General features: G+C 42.5%; 1 protein-coding gene across 1 annotated transcript in view; it reads left to right on the top strand.

Moving 5' to 3' along the window:
- Positions 1 to 12,845, top strand: part of NOTCH4 (notch receptor 4) — a 127,680-nt gene that overhangs the window by 40,683 nt on the left and 74,152 nt on the right. Inside the window, exons 6-7 of the mRNA XM_077483835.1 lie at positions 3,604 to 3,834; positions 4,793 to 4,948. Of these exons, the coding sequence (XP_077339961.1) occupies positions 3,604 to 3,834; positions 4,793 to 4,948 (387 nt within the window). The remainder of the gene's footprint in view (positions 1 to 3,603; positions 3,835 to 4,792; positions 4,949 to 12,845) is intronic.

The following is a 12,845-nucleotide window of genomic DNA, read 5'->3' as shown; positions in this document are numbered from 1 at the left end:
ATATATGTATGTTTCTGAACTATGTCCCACGTGGAGGGTACTACATATCCATTAGTTTGTAACACGCCTGTAGGGGAAAGGGTTTTCAGATCCTTAGACTTCAAACCCGCATGAATAAGTACCCCCAAGTAGCCTAAAAATAGAAATAGTATTGTAGAATTCAAATACCGGAGCTTATAATTAATGTACTTTAAAGGTTAATTAATAGAGTAATTGATGTTAATATTAAATTTGATAATTTTCATTATTTTAATCCTCATACTAATCATATATTAGAATTAGTTTGAAAGTATTCTAAAAATATTCTATTAAATATATATTAATGGATCTATCACAGTAAGTAGCCAATCGGCAAGAGGCCGACGTGACGTCATCCGAGCCGGCCGCTAAGTCACTGCGCATACGCGCGACCGACGCGGCATGCCTGCGCATTGCGCTCAGCATACCAGTCAGCCGGACCCATTGAGTGACACGGGATCGACCATCAAGGCCGCACAGCCCCGCCCACAAAGCCGCACAGTGGGTGGAACCATATGTCCAGACCGGAGACAGCAGTGACATATAATTATATGCACCGCGCTCCTGGCCCAACATACGGAGCACCGCACGGTAGCGGGGGGGGGAGGCAGCACACAGAGGATCGATACCTGCGCAACAACCCCAGTGAATATTCCCTGGAGACTGTGGCGCTGGGCGGTCGCATGGTGCCAGCACCGATATCCCCCTGCGGGTGAATGGCACCCAGACAGTCCCCAGTACAATGGACACCGCACAGAAAGAACAGCACGTAGCCAGGACCGAAGGGTAGGCGGAGGGATGGCATGAATATAGTGCTGGGCAAGGATTGGATAGCAAAGGGTAGGGGGCGGAGCCAGCGCATAGAGGTGAGCACTCTCTACGCCCTAGGCGCCAGTCGGCAGAAGAAAGATTCCCACCCTCCTTCCCTTACATTGGTTTTTCGATGGTTGGTTGGTGGTTTGAACTGGGGAAGAGGCAGGGTGCTAGCGGACGGAGGTATGGTAATTTTACTCGGGGTTGCGGTGAATCAATGTGGTGGTCGGAAATTACCTTATTTTCATTTCAGGAATCGGTGCTGGATGTCGTAGCGGTGGCGGGTGTTGGTCGGTGCAGGTAAACGAAGATAACCCCTCCCCACAGAGAAATGTTGATGCGGGACCCATTGGAGATATGGGCTCGTTGCTAATATGCCATATAGCGAGGGTTTATATGGTAACTGGTAATGGGGTGCACTGCGGTCAAGATTTGGCGTGTCTTTGAGCTAGCATGTCAGCTTGAGGCCTAGTTACAGTAACATCACCGCAGTGCCTGTTTTGATCGATATGCTAATGGGTGGGGAGGGGGAATGTCCTGCAGAAGACCTCGCGCTCAGTGTTTTACGTTAACGGATGTTTTATATTTTTATATTGTTGTTTTGGTTTCATATGTTAATTATTATTTTGATAATAAAGGGGCTGCTACGGCCACTAATTACTCCAAAGAAGGTGTGGTCTCTTTAATGGGAAAGGGAAAGGTATGGAGTTGGGTGGTCCTTAGAATAGCAGTGCAGCATCAGCCATACTATAGTCAAGAAAACAATGCATGAGTTAACCATGGTTAAGTATACAATATTAAATCATATTTATTACAATCATCTTGGCATACAAACTTCCTATTAGAGGGAAAAAAAGTTAACATCAATATGACATTTAAATATATATAAGAAAAACAAAAACAGAGAAAGGACCTGGACACAATGGACTGGAATATGAGAGAAAGAGGAAAAAAAAAAAAAAGAGGCAACCCGTCGGAATCTTTTTGGAAATGAGCAGTTTAGAGTAGCGGTAATTGACTTTGATTGTTATATATTGACTACGAACATTATTGTGAAATATTTTTTTAAGTTATTGGTGTCAAATATGATACATTGTTTTTTTTAACAATAAAGTTTTCTATTTTTCTACTTATTGTTTTGTTTATGGTGCCTAAAAAGTCCATAAGTCCCTTTTAAAAAATTCATTTTTTTTAGCGTTGAGCAGGAGGCAGCTTAGCTCAGGATGGAGGGCAGGAGGAGCAGCTACCCAAATTAAATTTTGAGGTTAAATCGCAGGTGATTGATTGCTAGGACACAGGGTGGTCCTAAGCAACCAATCACTAGCTTGCTATTATGGAAAGCCACTCTGCTGGCTCCCGCTCCGGCCTCTTTCCAGAACTGTGCTGCCTTCTGCTCTCGGCTGTGAGGTAGGACACTGCTATGGGAGAGAAAGGGGGGGATTGAGGGGGGGAGAGAGGCTGTTTGGGGGGGAGGAAGGTGATATGAAGGGGGCAGAGGACACTGTTATGGGCAAGGCCACCCCCATAGCAGTGTCCTCTACCACCCTTCACATTACCTCCTACCCCTCTAATCCCTGCGTTCTGAGCCTAACACACTCCTGAACCCTGCATTCTGAGTGTAACACACTCCTGAACCCTGCAATCTGAATGCAGTGTTTAAAATTAAATTCGGTTTTTATTATCATGATGTAAAATAATGGATGTGGGGGCCTTTTAATCGGCATGATTTTTTTTGGGTAGGGTGGGGGCAGCATTTAATTCTTGGACCCAGGCAGCACAATGTCTTAGGCCAGCCCTGAGACAAGGGTTTGTTTTTATCACTCAAATGGACGACCCGTTCTTTCTCTATTTGTCACTTTGATATAGAGGGTCTACTTACCCTTGAAATTTTGGTGTTTTTGATAGTACATTTTAAAGGGGTTGTAAAGGTAATTTTTTTATTTTCTACATAGGTTCCTTTAAGCTAGTGCATTGTTGGTTCACTTATCTTTACCTTCGATTTCCCTTCTAAATGTTTTTTTTCTTTGTTTTCTTTGTCTAAATTTCTCACTTCCTGTTTCACCCCAGTAAGCTGTTCAGTGAGCTGTTCTGGCTGACTAACCACCAGCTCGGATGATGGTGAGAAGTTTACTGAGGAGAAACAGGAAGTGAGATATTCAGACAAAGCAAAAAAAAACATTTAGAAGGGAAATCAAAGGAAAAGGTAAGTGAACCAACAATGCACTAGCTTAAAGGAACCTATGTAGAAAATAAAAAATTTACCTTTACAACCCCTTTAAGTTGGTGTGTCGGTTCTTTTCTACATTCTGAATTTACACAATGTCACCATCTAGCCGCACACCCATCCCTACAGATTGGTCTAGAAAATGTTTGTATGGGGTGATTTGATGTGTTGCAGGTTTTTATCACTGTTTGTGTCTTGTTGGGGAAGTTTTCCAAAAAATCTCCTTTTAGACAGTTGTCAGAAGCACAGATGTCCCCAATGGAAGAGTTCCCCTCTTTTCATGTACTGCTGCAAATGTAAAATGCTGGATTTCCTATTATTTTCTTTTCCAGTGATCTACTGTACCCATTCCATTCTACGCTCTGTACAAAAGTAATAGAAAAATTGGGCTAGAGGTGTACACTATAGGTTTGGTTTAGAGGTTTTTATCAGGATTAAAGTTGGATTAAGGAGGTGAAGGTTTAGAGGTCTGTAAACAAGGATGCTTAGGTCCACATGTTACAACATATCTAGTTCAACAACTGTCCTTGTCTCTTCTTCTCTTCTAGGAGGACTTTGTTCCAAAGACATTGATGAATGCCAGACTCCAGGCATATGTAAAAATGGTGGGACTTGTCAGAATACATATGGAGGATTCAATTGTGTGTGCGTTAACGGATGGAATGGTGACAAATGTGAACACAACATTGACGACTGTGCCACAGCCACCTGTGATGAGGGGTCTACCTGCGTCGACCAGGTGGGGGCGTATATCTGCCTATGCCCCCCTGGAAGGATTGGTAAATGCCTGCAACTTGTCTGGATGGCTACATCTAAACACATATTTATTTCCAATAATTCTCAGCTTCAGCTAGTGGTTATAATTCAGAATTTTGCCAAACCACTCTATTTTGTAGGATTGAATATTATTCAGCCTGCTGGGGGAATAGAAAACCACTTTTACACTTTTCATTACTGTCACTTTGATATTTTGATCATGATTGCATAAAAAATTAGATTGGAATCATTTTTAGGTTGGATTAAAGTAAATTGATACGTTGGAAAATTTTTGTTCGTTTTAGTTGTAGTGTCGATCCAAACAAGCAATTTGCCACACACTGTTGACTTCACCTGGCCGATAAAAACTTTATTCTACCAAAAAAACATGAACATGCTGTCATCCCCACCTGTGGACTGCCCACCACTGATGCGTTTCATCCTTACATTATTAGTCAACTAAGCCCTTAATGGAGAAATTCTGCAGAAGGGGCAATCTGCAAGTACAGTATGTTCGTCTTTTGCTTGTTTGAATTCAATGTTTATTGGCCAGGGACATCATCGGTGTGCAGCTATTTGTTTGCTTTTATGGGGACATATGGAGCTAGGACAAGCCCCTAAGCCTGCATCTGTACAGTGCCCAGAGCAGAGGGAGCACTTGAGTTTGTAGCAGTGACATTTACCTGTTTTTCTACAACGGTAGTGTGTTTTCTATTAGCATTTTGTTTAGCCTTTTTTAGTGCCTGCCAAGCAAGATTAATTAAATTACCATTTAAAGGAAAGCTGATATTTTGATCTTAAATTCTGATGATAACTTATTTATAATTAAGTTGAACTTTTTGAATCATGGTTGGCATCTCAAAGGGAAACAAGCATTCAATACAAGTAAACAAAAGTTCAACAAAATGAAACCATGTATGGAGTACAATAACCCACCGTGCACACTTTTTTTTTAACAATTCCTATTCCTTCTACGTCTAGGTCTTCTGTGTCACATGGAGGATGGATGTCTGAAAAATCAGTGTCACCCAGAGGCCACATGTGATACGGATCCCTCTTCCCACAGGATATTTTGCCATTGCCAGCCAGGCTATACCGGAGCCACTTGTTATGAAGACCTAGATGAATGCAATTTAGGTGAGCGCTCAGCAGCTGTATGAAGTCACTTTGAAGATATTGCAGAACTAGAGAGAGTCTATAGAAAAGCAACTAAAAGAATAGGGGCCATGGAGGACCTCTGTTCTGACTCAACTACAATGCCATAAGCTTATCTCCAGCTTCATATAGGGCTTATAGAACCCGGTGATCTATTTATCCCTTGCATCAATTCAGGCAGTTTAACTCGATGAATAAACTCACATTGAGCAGACATACGATGAAGTATTTTGAATGTTTCGTTTATTGAAGGATACTCATAGGTAGAAAAACGTCATGTGGAAAGATATATACACCATGACTGGAAATAGTGGAATAATAGTGATAAAGGGGAGAAGGAAGGGGAGGGTATATAAAGAAGTACGGTGAGAGAGAGAGTTCAGCTTTGACAAGAGAAGAATATTTCTTAAAGGCACAGAGCAATGATAAACCAAGTTATACATAAAGAGAAATGATAATAAATCACATAGTGTAACACAACACTTCCCCTCTGAAATCTTTAGATTTCATAACCTTAAACTTATATATATACTGGTACTGGATATACTGGTACTGGATGGCAGGTCAACTGGATGGCAAAACACGTAGTGATCCAAAATAGGACATATTCAAAGAATTCCAAAGTTCCTAGAACCTGTAATTAGTAGTAATGTACTCCCTGCCGTGCCAATAGCTAGTCCTTCCATAAGTCACTCACCTGGCAAAAGGAGTACTAACTCTGTAATTGATCGAGTAAAGGTTTGTGTCGATTCTCCATTGGTTACCTTGACCTCTACCTTCCGGATCTTGTTATCATCACTAGGCATAACTTTAGTAATCAGACCCATAGGCCATTCATTCTGGCAAACTTTCTTGTCCTTTAGAAGGATGAGATCTCCAACATAGGTGAAATGTGGATCTATACTTAGGCGATCAGCTGGAAGACTTTCCAGTTGTTGCTGTTGATGTCTTCCTCTTAACTGGTGACACTTGACACACCTGAAGAGCAGGGAGGAGATGCACCTTTTCATACAATCCACAAGCCAGCTGACCTGATGACACCTTCTGTAAACTGACAGCCTTGATGTTGTACCCGTTCATGGTGGTCATGGTGCATAGGTCAGATTTCCCAATACGGCCACCAACTCTCAGCAGCTGATTGGCATCAACTACAGGGTATGAATTGAAGAGTGAACTGTTTTTAGACAATTCGGTTGCATTTCTGATTCTCCCAAATTCCTCCTGATACACTTTTGTTGCACCCAGCGGATAATTACCACTTCTGCACATGCAATATCTGCTGCTAGCACAGCTGCACAGAGTTCAAGTCTTGGTATGGTATGTGCAGGTTTGGAGGGAGTTTTGCTTTGCCTAGAACAAAACTATAGTGTGATTCTCCATTAATTTCAGAGGTTTTTAAATAGGCTACTGAAGCAATAGCTTCAACTGATGCATTGGAGAAAATATGAATCTCTCTCCGATCAGCAGTTGAAATGGAAGCTGGAACATAGCAATGTGAGATTTGAAGTTTTTCTAGTGACCTCAAAGAATATCTCCACCTTTCTCACTTGTGCTGTTTCTCACTAGGTAAAGAGATCCTAGTCTATGTTCTCAGTAGACAACCGTCTTAGCAGAATCTTACCTTGAATGGTAACTGGAGCAATGAAACCCTGTGGATCATAGATTCTGTTTACCACTGATAAGACTCCTATATTAGTGAAGAGATTGTCACAAGTTGACACTTGGAAGGTGAATGTATCTTGTTCCACAACAAACCCAGACTTCGCTGTACTGGAGGCACATCTGTACCTAAATAATTTTTTTTTAGATTAGTGGCATAGTCCTCAGAGAGAAAGACCTTCATGGGTTCCTGGCTGTTAGATATAATCTTGTGAAGTCCAAGGTTTGCTACAGACAGCATCTCCTTTGTTCTGGTGAGAAGATCGATTGCTTCTTTAGCGGTTGGAAAAGACTTGAGTGAGTCATCAACGTAGAAGTTTCTTTCAACAAATTGGCGAGCATCAAATCCATATTCTTCTTCTCCAGCCTGAGCTGATCTCCTTAGCCCATAAGTTGCCACTGCAGGGGAGGGACTGTTACTGAAGACATATACATTAATTCGATAATCTATCACTTCCTTGTTGATGTCGGTGTCTTTGTGGCAGAAATCTGAGATAGTTTCTGTTGTGTTCACTGACGATGGAGCAGTCAAACATTTGTTGAATGTCAGCCATTACTGCTACAGACTCTTGTCTGAAGCAAATCAAGGCTCCTATTAGACTGTTGTTCAAGTTGGGCCCTACAAGCAGCATGTTGTTAAAAGAAACACCTTGATGCTAAGCACTGGAATCAAAGACAACTCTGATTTGGTCTGGTTTGCATGGGTGATACATGCCAAAGGATAGGACCAGCATAATTTTCCCTCCTTTAGTGGGGGTGCAGGTTCTGCATGGTCTCTGTCAAATATATTTTGCATAAAGTCCACAGAGTACTTTTGCATCTCTGGTTTTGCTTTAAGGAGGAGGATCTACTGGTGGCCTGCTGCAAGTTGTTGGGCAATCTCTCTCTTGAGGGCTGAAAAGCTAGGGGTGCTAGCCAATTATTGGAGTCATCCTGAAATAACTCATTGTCCATTACTGTGATAAATTCTTTGTCTTCCGTTGAAGGAGCCAGTATATTATCTACACTGGTGCATTAAACACTGTAGAGCTGAGGTCATCATCATGGCAGGAGAAAGGGCTTGTGTTAACTGAGATACCACGTTGCCATTCGTGGCTGGCTATCTTCTCTTTCACCCAGTAGTGATGTGGGCATGGCTCAAAGTAAGCGTTTCGGCCATTTGGCAGAACATTTGTCTTGAATGACGAAATGTTGGTAGGTCTCTTTATTTTGACTATACAGACGTTGCCTATGATGACCCAACCTAGGTCCATGCTCTGGGAAATTTGGGCATCTGTGGGTCCACTGACTTGTCTGTTTACCTTGTTAACTCTTAGCCCCTGTACACACGGTTGGAGATTTCAACAACCAAATCCGTCGGATTTTGCCCGTCGGATTTTGTCCGTCACTGTTGCATACACACGGTCGGACAAAGTTGGCGAAAAATCCGATCTTTCAGAACATGATGACGTAATTTCGTTACGATGGGACTATATTCAGGCTAGTAGCCAATAGCTTTGATGTAGGAATTTGATCTGAGCATGCGTGGCACTTGGTCCGATCAAAATTCTCTACACATGATCGGAGTATGTCCGATCGGCCCAGTTGGTCGGGAAATATTTCCAACATGTTGGAAAATTGGGTCCGACGGATATTCCGACGGAATTAGTCAGATGCATACCACACACAGTCGGATTATCCGACAACACGGTCCGATAGGACACATTCCGACGGATTCTCTGACTGTGTGTACAAGGGCTAAGAATGTCTCTTCCCAACAGAAGAAGGAATCTGAGCATCTTTGTCAAGCAGCGGTATCTCATTTGCGAGGGTGATGGAAGGCAGCAGCTGGAGTAGAAGGAAGAGAGAGCAGCGCCACTCTAAGCGTAATAAGTTAGTTAAGAAAGCTTTAATATGCTTTAAGAATAAACTCACATTTGAACAGTGTTATACAGGCAGCGGTGGAATTAGGCACTTGGTCTTCTTCCCGACGTGCGTTGATCTGGGAGGAGAGTTTGCAGGTTGTGCAGAGCTGATTCTTCAGAGCCACATTCTATGCACTTGATGGGCACATTACAGTCCTTAGCAAAATGTTCTGTACAAGCACAACACCTGAAACATACCCCAAATGTCTTTAAAAGCTCCTTACGCTCTTCAAAAGTCCTTTTCGTAAAGCCGATACATTTTTTGAGGGGCTTCTTGTGAATGGAACACTCTCGATTATGGCTTTCAATTTTCCTACTCTGTTTGTTTGTGGCCACAACTGTGGAAGGAGTGGTAAGATGTCAGTCTTTTTCACAGATACTGAGCCTCTATGGTTCTTATAGTTGCCCTGAAGACTGGAACTCTTGGGAAAGCGTGAAAGAAGATTGCACTCACCGTAGGAAAAACTTGGATCGTTTTTGGTCTTTGCGTTATTCGTGATGTATTCACAGAAGAAAGAGAATGGAGGGAAGGAAATCTTGTTCTCTTTTTTGTATGATGACCCTAGTGCAGACCATTTTCTTTGCAAACCATACAGGAGCTTGGAGACGATTGAGTTTACCCCTCTGGCAACGTCCCTGTAACTGAGCCTGGGTAGTTTTGGGTCTGCCTTAGCTAGCTGAAGCTCAAGGAGAAAGTCACTCAGTCTCTGAAATATCTCCTAAACCATACAGGTTTAGGAGATATTTTTTTTACCTACAGGTTAACCTTATTATGGGCTTTCCTGTAGGTAAAAGTAAAAAAAATGAGTATACAACCGCTTTAATGGCTTAACACGTGCAGCAGATAGAGGACCAAGCCATCTGATCAGCAGATACAATTTTTCAGGATCTGTAATGCCAAGATCATTGATTGCAGTTCTGGAGGCACATTTCCAACTTCTGTAGTTCTTAGGTTGATCATCAAAACTTGTAAGACCAGTCTTTGTGAGCTCTCTGCAAAGTATGTACCTCACAAACTCTGCTGTCTCAATTGATTCTGCCTTTATGCAAGACGTTGTTGGCTGAATGGTGCTGATTGCGTTATGTTTGACATTGTTGTTCAAGGCACAGGAAAATATGGTGCAGCAGATGCATTAAGGTTGATTGCTTGCTTGAAGTCAGTTGTTCCAATGGCACATTGGTTTGAGGCTGTACTGATGACAGGAGATTGATGACTTCCTTGCAGCTTGCTCCAAAGCTCTGTGACGTATGAAGGAAGGTTAGGTAGGCATGCAGGAAAAGCACTGGAGTGATTTTTCAAGCAGGAAGTTGCTGGAACCTCTTTGACCTGATGCTGTGAAGAAGTCTCTATGTTCGGAGCATTGGAGACGATGGAGTATACACTGTAGTGGCTTAAGACATAGGGGGAGATTTACTAAAACTTAAGCACTTAGAATCTGGTGCAGTGGTGCATGGTAGCCAATCAGGGGTCAAGTCCTGGGGAAAAAAGTGTGGAAACTCCCACCCAAGATCCACTCGCCCACCAAAAAAATAAAAATGATACGCTCATATGCACGAACGCTTCAAAAGTGGTATTTTTCATCCAATTTTCGTATTATATGTATGAAGCTTAACTGTTAGTACATTAAAAAAAAAAACAATCCTCAATAAAAATAAATACGTTAATTCTCGGAATAATCAGCATTCATTAAATTGTGCTTCCATGCACATGTGAACATCATGTTCTGATCTTTATTGGGGAATTTTATTTTGTATATAGAGTGTTTATGTGATGAGTTTACACTTTTCATTGAACAGAGTTTGGATAACACAGGGTTAAATGGAAAGGTCATAAATTAACTGCACATTATCTGCACAGAATGCTTGGGGAGATAGTGATGTGTTCCTGCTTAGGAGATGTATGTTACCTTGGGGGGCTGCAAACTCTGCAGGGCTCCAACACACACTCGCTGCTATTCCAACCCTTCACATATTTCCACATAAACTTCTCTCCGGGCATTACACTTTGCCAGGTATTGTGCTCAGCTTATCACCCCAAACTGATGTTCCTCCCTCAGCTCACCTCTCTCCCTGCATGTCCTGTGAGCAGAATAGCTGTGCTCCTCCTCTGGGTTCTCTCATCATATGACACTGAAGATAGAGGAGGGGGGATTCAGCAGGACACACATAGCAAGTATGCAGGAGACTGGGGGGGGGGGGGAAGATGAGGAGACAGAAAAAATCAGGAGGAGCACATTACAAGAGGTCTGACTAAATACAATCTCTTAGCAGCAGGGACCTGATCTAACCGTCAGCTAGCTGTGATTGACAGGTAGATCGAAGCCGAAGCTGTCATGGGGCCCCCTACTGGCAATGCCTGAATGGTCAGGTGTGCGGCACTTACTATTGCGAGCTGTGTCGGCAGCTGCTGGTGTAGCACCTGCCACACAGCTCACATACTTCAAAGTCGTGCAGGACACGGCTGCTAATGGGAACTGAGTTCCTGTTGTGGAAAAAGCACAGTAACTCCGTTCCCATGCGTTCCCGTAGGACTTGAGCCCTGTAGCCAATCCACTTCTAACTTCAGCTTGTTCAATTAAGCTTTGACAATAAAATCTGAAAGCTAATTGGTTTCTATGCAGAGCTGCACCAGATTTTGTATGCTCCAGTTTTAGCAAATCTCTTCTACAGTCTTTAGTGCATTTGAGGGGATCTTACATATCTGCTATGTTTAGGATGATGTTGTCTTTCTTACTTGCACCTTTGTCTGCACTGATCGGTTCGTGCTGACAGGGAGAGCCGATCAGTGGTTCTCATTGTCAGGGGGGGGGGGGGGTCTGTGCTGATAATCAGCACATTGATTATCAGCACAGCCCCCATCAGATGTGCCCATCAGCTGCCAATCAGTGCCCAACAGCTGCCAGTCAGTGCCTTCTCAATAAAGTCTCTCAGTGCCCACCACAGTGACAATCAGTGCCCATCACAGTGCCAATCAATGCCCAGCAGTAACACCTGTCAGTACTGCCGGTCAGTGCCCATCAGTGCCGCCTGTCAGTGCCCATCAGTGCTGCATATCAGTGCACATCAATTCTACATTACAGTGCCACCTTATCAGTGCCCATAAGTCCCGCCTCATCAGTGCCCATCAGTGCCATCTCCTCGGTGCCTGTCGGTGAAGGAGAATTTTTTTTTTTATGACAGAAACTAAGAAAAACTTTTTTTTTTCAGAGATTCCGGTCTTTTTTAGTTTAACAAAAAATAAAAACCCCAGAGGTGATCAAATACCACCAAAGGAAATCTCTATTTGTGGGAAGAAAATTCTAAAAATTTAGTTTGGGTACAGTGTTGCATAACTACGCAATTGTCATTCAAAGTGCGACAGCCCTGAAAGCCGAAAATTGTCCTGGGCAGGAAGGGCTTAAAGTGCCTGGTATTGAAATGGTTAAAAACCTGGAAGCTGTTTAATTCCTCCAGTGAATCTTCCGTTTCCATACTTTGTAAAACATTAATGAACTTATTGCTCATATGAAGCAGAAAGTTGTCTAATGGTACCCGCTAGTGGTAGTAGTTCAATAGACAGTGTATTAGATTGAGTAACAACCTTTTCCCAAAATTACTTCAGGCTAGTTGTCAGTTTAGTTATTATTATTATTATTATTATTAAGAATTTATATAGCGCCAACAGTTTGCACAGCGCTTTAAGTTCTTAAAGCTTCATAATTCTCCATTACTGACTGAGCATTTGGGTAACTCAGCTGGGTCAGAGTCTTGTGCTGGGGCTGTTGTGTGTTCACATTAAGAGCCTTTGTAACTCATGATGACACAGGCAGGTAATGACTGCGTGATAAGCCAGCAGCATGCGTGTGCTGCAATATGAAACCATGCAGCCTGGACTCAGGTTATGAGTCTTACACGTGCTGCTCTCTTGTTCTTCCTTGCAATGACGGCAGTTAATCTTGTCTGTATCTGGATGGTCATGCAGAAATCTTGTAATTAGACTGTAAAACTCTGTTTCTACTGTTCTGAATCAACTACAAGGCCATAAGCTTATCTCTAGCTTCATATAGGGCTTATACAACCTGGTGATCTATTTATCCCTTGCATCAGTTCAGACAGTTTAACTCGATGAAGCCTTTTGAATGTTCTATAGATCCAAGGGTACTCATAGGTAGAAAAATTTTGATGTTGTAAGCCACATGGAAAGATGTCTACACCAAGACGGGAAACAGTGGAATGATACCAGGGAGAAGGAAGGGAGGGGGGATATACAGAAGTACAGTGAGAGAGTTCAGCTTAGACAAGAGAACACAGCTTAAAGATACAGAGCAGTGATAAAC

Source organism: Lithobates pipiens, unplaced genomic scaffold (assembly GCF_037356315.1).
Source record: "Lithobates pipiens isolate NorthernLeopardFrog02 unplaced genomic scaffold, aLitPip1_a1.2 Scaffold_1, whole genome shotgun sequence".
NCBI classification, from domain to species: domain Eukaryota; kingdom Metazoa; phylum Chordata; class Amphibia; order Anura; family Ranidae; genus Lithobates; species Lithobates pipiens.
Note: the sequence above shows the minus strand (reverse complement) of the source record. Positions and strands in the feature narration are given on the sequence as shown.